Source organism: Bos indicus x Bos taurus, chromosome 8, assembly GCF_003369695.1.
Source record: "Bos indicus x Bos taurus breed Angus x Brahman F1 hybrid chromosome 8, Bos_hybrid_MaternalHap_v2.0, whole genome shotgun sequence".
Classification (NCBI taxonomy): Eukaryota; Metazoa; Chordata; class Mammalia; order Artiodactyla; family Bovidae; genus Bos; species Bos indicus x Bos taurus.
In genome coordinates this window covers 24,883,437-24,897,149 of record NC_040083.1, presented here as the reverse complement: position 1 = coordinate 24,897,149, position 13,713 = coordinate 24,883,437, and the positions used below count along the sequence as shown (strand labels likewise).

At 38.5% G+C, this 13,713-nt stretch overlaps 1 protein-coding gene across 1 annotated transcript in view; it reads right to left on the bottom strand.

Moving 5' to 3' along the window:
* Positions 1-10,240, bottom strand: part of HAUS6 (HAUS augmin like complex subunit 6) — a 44,479-nt gene extending 34,239 nt beyond the window's left edge. The window contains exons 1-4 of the mRNA XM_027549168.1: positions 9,777-10,240; positions 3,636-3,731; positions 731-809; positions 87-219 (exon numbers count right to left, since the gene is read on the bottom strand). Of these exons, the coding sequence (XP_027404969.1) occupies positions 87-219; positions 731-809; positions 3,636-3,731; positions 9,777-9,904 (436 nt within the window). The 5' untranslated portion in view covers positions 9,905-10,240. The remainder of the gene's footprint in view (positions 1-86; positions 220-730; positions 810-3,635; positions 3,732-9,776) is intronic.
* Between the last annotated feature and the right edge of the window lie 3,473 nt (positions 10,241-13,713).

The window sequence follows — 13,713 nt, the reverse complement described above, 5'->3', positions numbered from 1 at the left end:
TCTCTTGATGATTTACAAATTATAAGAAATAATAAAAACCAAGAATCAAAGCTGAAAAAAAAAATCTTACCATAAGCTTAACTTACTTTTAGAATGGGTTTTTATATATTTTACTGCAACAAATCTTGCAAAGTGATACATTATATGAATAAACTTAGGACCAACTGGAAATAGAAATAGTGAACCAACAACTTGAGGAAAGCTACTTCCACATTCGGCCTATGATAAAAAGAAATAAGACAATTTGAAGACATTATCAATGATAACCTTTATATTTACATCATACTGTTTTTAAAGCACAACAGGATTTATCAGAATTATTCCATTTGAACCACAAGTTAAATTTTTGAAACTTTCTAAGCTCTTGGTAGACTCAGTCACAAAAAGTAATTAAAATTTAAAGTCACAATTATTGATATAATTTGGGGACAAAAGCTAAAATAATCTATAGTCAAAATTATTTCCTTAAACAAAAACTGTTATATAAATTCCTAGGAACTCAAAAACCTATTTCCAAGGCACTTAGTAAAAAAACTGGTTTCCCAGAAACAGAGTCCCAATCAAAACCACCAGAAAGTATTATTCTGATATTTCTTATTTATACTGTTAGCATAAAAGCATTAAGAAGATTTCACCTTTAAAAAAATTAATGTACCTCAATAAAGCCAGACAAAAAAACTGCAGTTTTCAACTGCTCAAAATTTGCATCTTTTAGAAAGAGAATACTTACAGAAATCTTTTTTAACCATTCACAGAAAAGTTTTCGGAATTCAACATCACGTTTTTGATCAAATGGAGGCCAACAATGTCTTTAAGACAAAAATAAAAATCAGAATTATGAACAAAAAAACAAACTCAGCAAAACTTTAAAATATCAAATTTATCTCCTAGCTCAGCTGATAAGGAATCTGCCTGCAATGCAGGAGACCCTGATTTGATTCCTGGCTCAGGAAGATCTGCTGAAAAAGGGATAGGCTATCCACTCCAGTATTCTTGGGCTTCCTTGGTGGCTCAGCAGGTAAAGAATCCACCTGCAAAGTGGGAGACCTGGGTTTGATCCCTGGATTGGGAAGATCCCCTGGAGAAGGGAATGGCTACCCATTTCAGTATTCTTGCCTGGAGAATTCCATGGACTACAGTCCATGGGTTACAAAGAGTCAGACAGGACTGAGTGACTTTCACTCACTAGAAACATTATTGCTAAATCGAGGCTAACATTGTTGGCAAAAACTCAACATTCAGAAAACAAAGATCATGGCATCCGGTCCCCTCACTTCATGGCAAATAGATGGGTAAATAATGGAAACAGTGACAGACTTTATTTTCTTGGGCTCCAAAATCACTGCAGATAGTTACTACAGCCGTGAAATTAAAAGATACTGCTCCTTGAAAGAAAAGCTACGACCAACCTAGACAGCATATTAAAAAGCAGAGACTACTTTGCCAACAAACAGCCATCCAGTCAAAGCTATGGTTTTTCCAGTAGTCATGTATGGATGTGAGAGCTGGACTATAAAGAAAGTTGAGTACCAAAGAACTGATGCTTTTGAACTGTGGTGTTGGAGAAGCCTCTTCAGAGTCCGTCCCTTGGACTGCAAGGAGATCAAACCAGTCAATCCTAAAGGAAATCAGTCCTGAATATTCACTGGGAGGACTGATGCTGAAGCTGAAACTCCTATACTTTGGCCACCTGATGCAAAGAACTGACTCATTGGAAAAGACCCTGATGCTGGGAAAGACTAAAGCCAAGAGGAGAAGGGGACGACAGAGGACAAGATGGTTGGATGGCATCACTGACTCGATGGACATGAGTTTGAGCAGGCTCCGGGAGTTGGTGATGGACAGGGTAGCCTGGCATGCTGTAGTCCATGGGGTCATAAAGAGTCAGACACAACTGCGTGACTGAATTGAACTGAAGGCTAACATTCATAAATTTCAACTAAAGAGAGACCAACCTGTAAGAAATTAGGTATTTTTCTTTATAAACATCTATAGGGTTAAACTCTGTTTAGTGTGAGTAATCAATGAATACATAGTGATAAATATAGGAATGAATCACTATTAAAATTACTGAAAATCGGTTAAAGAAGACAACATGCTCAATGAATTTCTAAGCTAACACATAAAGATGGTGTAAATAAATTAGTATGTTAAGTCTGGGGCAAAAGAGAGAAACATAAATGTTTACACATGAAAAGCACAAGAAGAATGGCCTAAGAGATCATGACCCCTAGGGATAATCCATATCACAGTCAGTAGGTGCTACTGTTCTGTGGACAAACAAGATATAAAATTACTAAAAATTCAGTTTTAGTAAATAATGGATTTTAAAATTTGCCTATTGCTTCCCACTGATAATCAGTTTTATCTAAATTTTTATTCTGAGGCATAATTATTTATTGAGGGCCCGTTATTTTTCATATTTCTATAGCATAACATACCTTGTGTATTCACAGAAAAAAAATTAAGTATGCATAAAAAAGTTTAAAAAGCTGGAATAACAACAGTGATATTTTCTAGTTGGGTTTAAGAATGATTTTTACTTCTTTAGCTTTTTCTGCATTTGCTGAATTGCTTTAAATAAACTCTATTTTGTTTATAATGAGGAAAAAAATCCAAAAATCTATTTTTATCCGAGCAAGGGAAGCCCTATAACTTAGTGATGTCTGAATGCCTGCTAAGTTGCTTCAGCTGTGTCTGACTCTTTACAACCCTGTGGACTATAGCCAGCCAGGCTCCTCTATCCATGGATTCTCCAGGCAAGAATACGGGAATGGGCTGCCATGCCCTCTTCCAGGGGATCTTCTCAACCCAGGGATTGAATCCCCGTCTCCTGTATTGCAGTCAGATTCTTTACTGTTGAACCACTAGGGAACCCCATAATACAGTGATAGGGATTTCCAAAATATGCTTCAAATATACTTGTTCTCTTGGTCACTCAAAACTTTAACTGAAGGCAAGACTATTAAATTATCATAAATAAAAACAATGGACTTACTATTTAAGAGAATGATGACACAACATAAATATTAAAACAAATTTGAACATTTTTTTATGACAGATGAAACCCAAATCACCTACAAAATAACTTGGAATCAAGGTTAGTGATTATTCACATTTTTATCTCTTCTTATACTATTTAATATACAACAGTATAAGACAATAGGCTAAACTTAATAGGAATGATCTTTGTCTATAGCACTTGACACTTCTATATATTATGACAAAAATAATGATTTACAGAAATTTTAGGAAATAAAAACAGACAAAACAAACAATATTGCCTATAAGAAAAAGGAGTAAAGGGGAAATTAACAACAAAAATCAAAACAAAATTAAGTGCATGGCTAGATTAGTATCAATTAATTATTCTAATAAATAAGACTATGAAGAAGTTAGGAATTACATATGTATAAAATAAAATCCATATTACTTATGAAATCTACCATGAATTCAAGTACTGAAAAAAAGGACTCAGATTAATAAAGGTTAGGTACTAAATCTGTAAGACCCAAACCTAATTTTTATAAAATACATTCAAAATAATAGTTGAAAGCCAAAGTTGAAATTCTCACTATATCAAGTCACAATCCCTTTTTTAAGTCCCTTACAAAAATAAAATAACTTTTACTCACTTGAAAACTTCTTTGGTGAGAGACTTGTCAAGTGTTTGAAACAAAAAATAAGAAACTATATGAAAGGCATCACGGTTCAGCTTGTCAAACATGTTCCTATGGTTTAAAAGGAAATAAACACAGGAAAAAAGAAAAGGTTAATAAAACAGTATCACAAAAAGCGGTGTAAGAGTTTGACACAAATTAGTAGTTTTCATTCTGTTCAAGAGGTCCAAACAAATTTTCTATTTCATGTATACATTTATAACCAATTAAGAAACACATCCAAGTTTTTATATTTTGGTTCTGAAAATATAGACCAAATAGAAGAAAACTGGTAGAACTTTATTTCAATGAATACATTCTACAAAAAGAAAAGGAAAGTCTAATTAGGCGAAGAGAAAACCATGGCTAAGATAAGTGAAAATGTGATACCAACCAACATTTTCTGACAATAAAAGACTTAAAATTTATTGACTTTATTAGTCAGGTATTATTTTAACTTAGCTTTACAAGCAGTAACTCAGCTGATCTCCACCAGTCAAATGAAGTTAGTAAAGTTGCAACTTTAACATGAAGTATTTTATTTAATCTCAACATTAGAAACTAGTTTGATTTTCCTCATAATACACATGACAAATAGATCTAAGTACCTCTGTGAACACATAAAGCTATTTTCCTGAAATAAACTTTTTGAGTTGCAAAAACACTAACATTAAAATTCACACGCTTAACTTTTTGTCAAACAACTCTTATCCTTGGAATGTTTCTATTCCTCAAAAAAAATACAAATAAAGTTCCTACCTCCTTATCATCTCTCAAATCTGTTATTTTTTTTTCCACATAATACCCTGTTCTCTTCAACACTTCTCATTTTTAAAAAGATAACTTTTAAAGAAAGGTTTGTTCACCCACTAGACTAAAATTTTATAAGGGAAAAGTTTATGTTTGCTCTGTTCACTACTGTATACCCAGGTCCAACACTGTGTTCAATTAATATCTGTTGAGTAAACAAGTGAATGAATCACCTTTTCTTTCCATTCCCACTGCCTTCTGTAGTTTAGGTCCACCTAACTGCAAAGCCTTGATTCTCCCTCTAATCCATTCTCTGTAATGCAACCAGCATGATTTTTCCAAAATGCAAATCTCTGGGGCAAATATCTAGGAATGAAATTACTTGATCATATGTTAAGTGTACATTTAACTTTACAAGCAAAGTGACTATGCAATTACATGCTCACAGAAACTAGAAACATAAAATTTTGCACCAACATATATAAGTGAATCTGGGACTTCCCTGATGGTCCAGTGGTTATGACTCTACACCCCACTGCACAGGGTTTGAGTTCAATCCCTGGCCAGGAAACTAAGATCCCTGCATGCTGCATGATACACACAGCACAGCCTCTATATATGTGTGTGTGTGTATGTGCACACATGCATATTAAAAAGCAAATACATTATTTTGCCAACAAAGTTCTGTCTAGTCAAAGCTATGGGTTTTTCCAGTAGTCATGTATGAATGTGAGAGTTGGACTATAAAGAAAGCTGAGTGCCAAAGAATTGATGCTTTTGAACTGTGGTGTTGGAGAAGACTCTTGAGAGTCCCTTGGATGGCATGGAGATCAAACCAGTCAATCCTAAAGGAAATCAGGCCTGAATATTCATTGAAAGGACTGATGCTAAAGCTGAAACTCCAATACTCTGGCCACCTGATGCAAAGATCTGACCCTGACCCTGACGCTGGGAAAGATTGAAGGCAGGACGAGAAGGGAACGACAGAGGATGAGATGGCTGGATGGCATCACCGACTCAATGGACATGAGTTTGAGCAAGCTCCAGGAGTTGGTGACGGATAGGGAAGCCTGGCATGCTACAGTCCATGGGGTCACAAAGAGTTGAACACGACTGAGTGACTAGACTGAACTGATGTGTGCGTGTGTGTGTGAGAATCAAATAAGTGAATCAATTTTTTTTTAATTTTAAAGCAAATTTGATGCCATATTCATGCTTAAAGAATTTTATTTCCTTCCCCATTTTAGGGAAGTTTTCAACTATTATCTCCTCAAGTATTTTCTCATGGTCTTTCTTTTTGTCTTCTTCTTCTGGAACCCCTATGATTCGAATGTTGTAGCATTTAATATTGTCCTGGAGGTCTCTGAGATTGTCCTCATTTCTTTTAATTCGTTTTTCTTTTATCCTCTCTGATTCATTTATTTCTACCATTCTATCTTCTAATTCACTAATCCTATCTTCTGCCTCTGTTATTCTACTATTTGTTGGCTCCAGAGTGTTTTTAATTTCATTTATTGCATTATTCATTATATATTGACTCTTTTTTATTTCTTCTAGGTCCTTGTTAAACCTTTCTTGCATCTTCTCAATCCTTGTCTCCAAGCTATTTATCTGTGATTCCATTTTAATTTCAAGATTTTGGATCAATTTCACTATCATTATTTGGAATTCTTTATCAGGTAGATTCCCTATCTCTTCCTCTTTGGTTTGGTTTGGTGGGCATTTATCCTGTTCCTTTATCTGCTGGGTATTCCTCTGTCTCTTCATCTTGTTTAAATTGCTGAGTTTGGGGTGTCCTTTCTGTATTCTGGCAGTTTGTGGAGTTCTCTTTATTGTGGCGTTTCCTCGCTGTGTGTGGGAAATAATCACCCAAGTCCAAGAAACCCAGAGAGTCCCAAACAGGATAAACCCAAGGAGAAACACCCCAAGACACATATTAATCAAATTAACAAAGATCAAACACAAAGAACAAATATTAAAAGCAGCAAGGGAAAAACAACAAATAACACACAAGGGAATTCCCATAAGGATAACAGCTGATCTTTCAATAGAAACTCTTCAAGCCAGGAGGGAATGGCAAGACATACTTAAAATGATGAAAGAAAATAACCTACAGCCCAGATTATTGTACCCAGCAAGGATCTCATTCAAGTATGAAGGAGAAATCAAAAGCTTTTCAGACAAGCAAAAGCTGAGAGAATTCTGCACCACCAAACCAGCTCTCCAACAAATACTAAAGGATATTCTCTACACAGGAAACACAAAAATGGTGTATAAACTCGAACCCAAAACAATAAAGTAAATGGCAACGGGATCATACTTATTAGTAATTACCTTAAACGTAAATGGGTTGAATGCCCCAACCAAAAGACAAAGACTGGCTGAATGGATACAAAAACAAGACCCCTACATATGTTGTCTACAAGAGACCCACCTCAAAACAGGGGACACATACAGACTGAAAGTGAAAGGCTGGAAAAAGATTTTCCATGCAAATTGGGACCAAAAGAAAGCAGGAGTCACAATACTCGTATCAGATAAATTAGACTTTAAAACAAAGGCTGTGAAAAGAGACAAAGAAGGTCACTACATAATGATCAAAGGATCAATCCAAGAAGAAGATATAACAATTATAAATATATATCCACCCAACATGGGAGCACCGCAGTATGTAAGACAAATCCTAACAAGTAATATCATAAAAAACAAAGAAAGGCTGTAAAAGTGTTCCAGATTAAAAGAGACTTTATCAATATGACAATGAAATGCAATATCTGATCCTGGACTAGATCTTGTACTAGAAGGAAAAAGTGCTAAAAAGGACACTGAGGGTCAGTTAACAGTATTAGAATACAGACAGTAGATTTAATAAAAGTATTTTATCCATGTTAAATTACTGAAGTTGACAACTGTACTATTACAGTTATTAACCGAATATCCCTATTCTTAGGAAATTCAGAAATATGTACTGAAGTATGTGGGATACTTCATGGGAATAAAAACCATGATATCTGCAGCAGGCCTTCCAAGAGTTTAGAAAAAAACTTTTTGGGTGGGGAGCAGACAAATAATAAAGAAATGGGGTGAAATGATAAGAACAAGTGAAAAATCTGGGCAGAGGTTATATGGATATTATTTGTATTATTTTTGGAACTTTTCTTTAAGCTTGACATTAAAAATTAAAAATGCGCAAAAATAAATAAATAAAAAATTAAAAAATTAAAAAAAAAAAAGAATTTTAAAGGAGATGTTTGTTTCAAAAGAGTAGATCCCTTCCACTAACCAACTGAGATGACTCTAAAGACCTGGTGGGGGAGGTGGGGGGTGGAAATCTACGACAATGTTGTAAAAAAAAAAAAAAAAAAGATCACTGAACCAAAACTTGGCTGATTTTAGTTAATTTTCAAAGGCAGAAAGCAGACTGCAATTGCATAAACCAGAGCAGAGAAAAAACTAAGATTGCCAAAACAATAGAGAGAATATACTGACAATGGGAATCATTCTCAGTGGAGGCCTCAAGAAGATGTAAACTTCTCTGCCATACTTTGGGGCATCAAATCATGTGAGATAAATGGAACATTTATTAATACAGAATCATAACTTGATAAATGCTACCCATTGGTTGTCAATTTTTAGGCTAGACAAAGCATTTCTATATATAAATAGTAGTAACTGCTAAACAAATAGTTCCTAAGCAAAACTTATAATTACAGCTCTAACCCTTGACAGCAGGTGCTCACTTGTGTCCCACCAACTGGAGCCCTGCGAGGCTCCTCTATCCATGGGATTCTCCAGGCAAGAAGGCTGTAGGTTGCCATTTCCTTCTCCAGGGGATCTTTCCCACCCAGGGTTCCAACCAGTGTCTCTTACATTGGCAGGCAGATTCTTTACCACTGAGCCACCAGGGAAGCCCTACACCCATTTTACTGATGAGGAAACTAAGGCACAGAGAGGTTGCTACTGCTGCCACTAAGTCACTTCAGTCGTGTCCAACTCTGTGCAACCCCATAGACGGCAGCCCACCAGGCTCCCCTGTCCCTGGGATTCTCTAAGCAAGAACACTAGAGTGGGTTGCCATTTCCCTCTCCAATGCATGAAAGTGAAAAGTGAAAGTGAAGTCACTCAATTGTGTCTAACTCAGCCACCCCATGGACTGCAGCCTTCCTGGCTCCTCCGTCCATGGGATTTTCCAGGCAAGAGTACTGGAGTGGGGTGCCATTGCGTTAGTCTCTAAACCTTGGCAGTAAAACAATTTTAATACAACTGAAAAAGTCAAGAAAAGGGAGAAGGCAAAAGAGGGTAGGTAAGTGTAGGTGAACTAATTTTCATATAAAGAAAAAGCTACCTTCATCGTGAAATTACTTAGCGGGAAATCAAAAGATACTTTTAAAATTAATACATCAAGAAATACAAGACTAAGCACATTATTTAAATACTGTCACAAGAAGGATGGAAATAACTTAATTACAAAAGTCAAGAAGATTGAGAACAGGAAATAGCCTAGTATCCCAAATTTTCCTTGGCCTTCAGTGGGAAAGATAATACTGTGTAAAGCTGCTAAGACACAGAAATATAAACAAAGTTTCTTTTTATAATGAGACTGTAACATTTGTAGGAGAGTAGGAAGGGGCTTTTACTTTTCATCTTAGTACCACTCTCCACTGGTTTTTTGCTAACTGTGGCATCAGTTCAGTTCAGTTCAGTCGCTCAGTCGTGTCCGACTCTGCGACCCCATGAATCGCAGCACACCAGGGCTCCCTGTCCATCACCAACTCCCAGAGTTCACTCAAACTCACGTCCATCGAGTCGGTGATGCCATCCAGCCATCTCATCCTCCGTCGTCCCCTTCTCCTCCCGCCCCCAATCCCTCCCAGCATCAGTCTTTTCCAGTGAGTCAACTCTTCGCATGAGGTGGTCAAAGTACTGGAATTTCAGCTTTAGCATCATTCTGTGGCATGCTTCAGTCTAATCCAAGAAGTAAAAAGTATAAACTAAAGAGCAACTATTTTAAAAGGCCTCCTTGAGTCATAACGGCGATTCTATACAATGGAAGGCGGTGGCTCTCCGTTACCAAATCGCCACCTCCCTCGACTTCACAGACCAACCAGCTTCACGACCAAACCAGGACTAAACCCCCCCTCCAGTTTCGCCCCAACTGCAGACGCTACTCCCTACAAAGCGCTCCCGGCTAGGTTCCATAACGGACAGTGTCTGCCACCAGGTCAGCTGCCGCTAGGAGCCAAGGCTTTGTAGCCAGCGCCGGACCACAGTAACCGACTACTTATCAACCCGCCGGTCCGCAACAGGGCGGGCTGCACCAACGTAACTGGTCTCAGACACCCCCGCCGCCAGCCCAATTCTCCTTACACTCCGAACTGCGTGTGTGACACGGTATTTCCACAGGCTATGGTCGCCAGACAAGGCTCGAAGCCGAGCGCCTGCAGGTACATCCACAGACGCGCCTTTTCGAAAGAAGTGACCCAGGCCGAGCTCATCTTCGCGGTAGGCAGGGCCCGGCAAATGAAGAAAGCACAGGCTCCAAGGTCTAGAGGGCCCCTCAGACTTCTTCCCTACGGGCAGCCTAAAGTGGCGGCGGCCCCTCAACTGCCACCACTTAATCCTCTCTCGTTCGGAGCCATTTCGCCTCAAATGGCCTCAAGTAGCCTGAAATTCTAAAGTTTCAGGCAAATAGAACCTCTAACTGTAGTACCGCACAGCGGCCAGAGCGAAGACACCACAAACCGAGCGTCCCGCGCTTCCGGAAGACGCCGCCCGGGTGCCGAGGGAAGACAGCCTTCCTGGGAGGATTATATCTCCCGCCATGCAATGCGCCCTCCCCTCGGTCTTTTCCGCGCAAGACCGGTGGGGAACAACAAGACCCACAAGGCTTTGCGGGACTGAGGAAGTTTTTCGCGCTTGCAGGCTTTAGCACGGCATTCTTTGGCTTCGCGCTTTCTGACTCTTTTTGTCTGATCTGTTTCCTTTCGCTCGTATATGCCTACTACGTCAGACAAAAACCACAGGCCGTTATTCAGTGTAGTACGAAAGGCATTCTCAGCTATTCTCAGTGTATGTGTAACCCTGAACATGTCGCCTCATTTCTGAGCGTCGGGTCTATTATTAATAAAATCGTCTATGCCCTGAAGTGCTGAATGTCCCTTTCAGCTCCTTGCTCTGAGAAATCTACGCATATACCTTTCCCCTGCACCCCTGTCAATTGATGATTGCTTTCTCCTCTACATGCCGTATATCATTACAACCAGACCTGGAAATGGGATGGGTATCCTAACTTATTTCTCATCACCAGTTTAGGCATTATTGCCTCACTAAAACCACCAGCATATTTGAAATGTATGCTGTCACCCACAGCTCTTCCTTGTGGAGGTCAAGTATAAGATCTCCAGGTTGCTGAACCTCGTTTTGAAATTTCGCTTTTAATTCTCTGTCTCTCCAACGTTACTCCTGTAATAATTTTTGATGATTTCAGTGTCCATGTAGGTGACCTTTCCAATGCCCTGGCCTCTCAGTTTCTTGACCTCTTCTCAGCACCCTAGCCCCCCTTCTCTTTGCCAGATTTATCTGGCAGAAAACAAATCGCTATTGAATCAGTTCTCTGCCTACTCCATACCTGAAGTTTAGCAGTTAAATGCAATCATGATGCCTGGTGTCATCCAAAATTCATGACAACTAAAGTAGACTCTTAGGCCTGCCCTCTCCACCCTACTATTTTCCCCAAATCTCACTCTCCATACAATTATACATATATTCTTCCCTCTCTTAATCTTCCACTACCTTCTTCCTCCTCACTCTCAATGATGAACTTTGTTCTTAGTTGATAGGTGTTTCCCAAAAAGAACCTCCATCAACAGTTTACCAGTCAGCCTATATCTATGCCCATATAGTCTTCCTTGTCTCGTTAATCTGGGTGATTCAGGGCGTAGCTACCTAAGACCAAGCCTCTCACTCATTTGATATGCTGTATTCCTTTTCTCACACTCAAGGAATTTGCTCCAGTATTTGTCCTCTTCTCTCTCCTGCATCATCAGTTCTCCCCTCAGTATATAAACATGCTGTTAATATCTTCCATCATTAAAAAAACAAAAATTCCTTTGACCTCAGTGGCTTTCAAGCTGCCAGTCCATTTCCTATCAGTGAAATTTCTCCAAAAAGTTACCTATATGCACCTCACTACTAGTGGTAACTTGACAAAGCCACTTGAATCAATTAGTGTTCTTTTGTTGCAGGCAGCAAAAATGACTCTGAAGGGATTTTATTGGGGGGGTATTGAATAGCATATATAAAGAATGGAAAAGCCAAATATTAATAAGGCTCAGGAAATGGCAGGCCCATGTGCCACTTCACTCAAGATTTATATCCCAGGCAGTCCAATTTACTTTTTAAAAATAGTTTAATGTGTTTTTATAGGTGAACTTCCTCATAAATCAAATGAGAAATAAAAGTTTTCCATCTATTCCAGAAACTTCTCCTTTCCTAAAAAGTAACCACTATCCTCATTTTTTAAATAATAACTTCCTAGCAATTTCTTATGGAGAAGGCACTGGCAACCCACTCCAATGTTCTTGCCTGGAGAATCCCAGGGACGGTGGAGGCTGGTGGGCTGCCGTCTACGGGGTCGCAGAGAGTTGGACATGACTGACGCAACTTAGCAGCAGCAGCAGCATTTTCTTATAGTTTGACCGTGCATCCTTCCCTAGACACTATAATTTAGTCTTGCTTTTTTAAATTTGTCTTGCCTTTTCTCCGGGATTTGTTTTAAATTTTTATTGGATTATAGTTGATTTACATTGTTGTGTTAGTTTCAGATATTCAGCTAAGTGATTCAGTTATACATATACATATATCCATTATTTTTCTTAGATTCTTTTCTCATAGGCCATTACAGAGTATTGAATAGAGTTCCCTCTACTATACAACAGGTTTTTATTAGCTACCTATTTTATATATAAGGGCTTCCCTGTGGCTCAAGTAGGAGATGCAGGTTTGATCCATGGGTCCAGAAGATCCCCTGGAGAAGGAAATGGCAACCCACTCCAGTTTTCTTGCCTAGGATATCCCATGGACAGAGGAGCCTAGTGGGCTACAGACTATGAGGTCACAAAGAGTTGGACACGACTTAGTGACAAACTTTCACTGTCAGTCTTCACTTAATTTTATATATAATAGTGTCTATATTTCAATCCCAATCTCCCAGTTTATTCCTCCCCTCCCTTATCCCCTGGTAACTATGTTTGTTTTCTACATCTGTGAGTCTACTTCTGTTCTGTAAATAAGGTCATTTGTACTCTTGTACTCTCTTTTTTTTAGACTCCATATATAAGTGATATCATATGGTATTTGTCTGCATCTGACTTATTTAATATGACGATCTCTAGATCCATCCATGTTGCTGCAAATGGCATTATATTGTTCTTTTTTATGGCTGAGTAATATTCCATTGTATATATGTACTACATCTTCTTTATCCATTCCCCTGTAAATGGACTTTTAGGTTGCCTCCATGTTCTGGCTACTGAAAGTTGGGATGCATGTATCTTTTGGTTTGTTTTTAATAATACAATTTTTTTAATTTTGCAAGTCCTTTTAATTCTTTGGCTGCACCTGGTCTCAGTTGCAGCATGTGAGATCTAGTTCCCTGACCAGGAATAGAACCCAGGCTCCCTGCATTGGGAAGCATGGAGTCCTAGCCACTGAACACCCAGGAAAATCCCTGTTTTTAATAATATAATTGCAGGTTTTTTTATTTCCGCTCCCCTTTTTCTTACAAGTAATCTGTTGAAGAACCAGGGCTACTTGACCTGAATAACTTTTCCTGGTCTGGATTTCACTGATTGCATCCTCATGATACAGTTCAGCATGTCCCACTGTCCCTGTCCTCTGTATTTCCTTCAAATTGACACCTGGCTCCAGAGGATTGACCAGACTCATGTATGATGCCTTTGGTAAGACTAGATGATGGTTGGAGTAGGCTTCTTCATCAGGAAGTATGCAACATCTGTTTATACCATTGACAGGCATTAATGCTAAGTGCCTAGATCCATAATTCACAGATGATTGCAAAATGTTAAATTTCTAATTTACAGTTAAGGGCTGAATGTTTGTGTCCCCCTGCCAAAAATTTGTATGTTGAAACCCTGTTGCTCAATGTGATAGTATTAGAAGGTTGGGTCTTTGGGATGTAATTAGGATTAGATGCAGTCTTAAGGGTAAAGCCCTCATGAATGGAACTACAAGAGGGTTTGCTTCCTGTCTCTGCTCTTCCCACTACATGATGATACACCGAGAA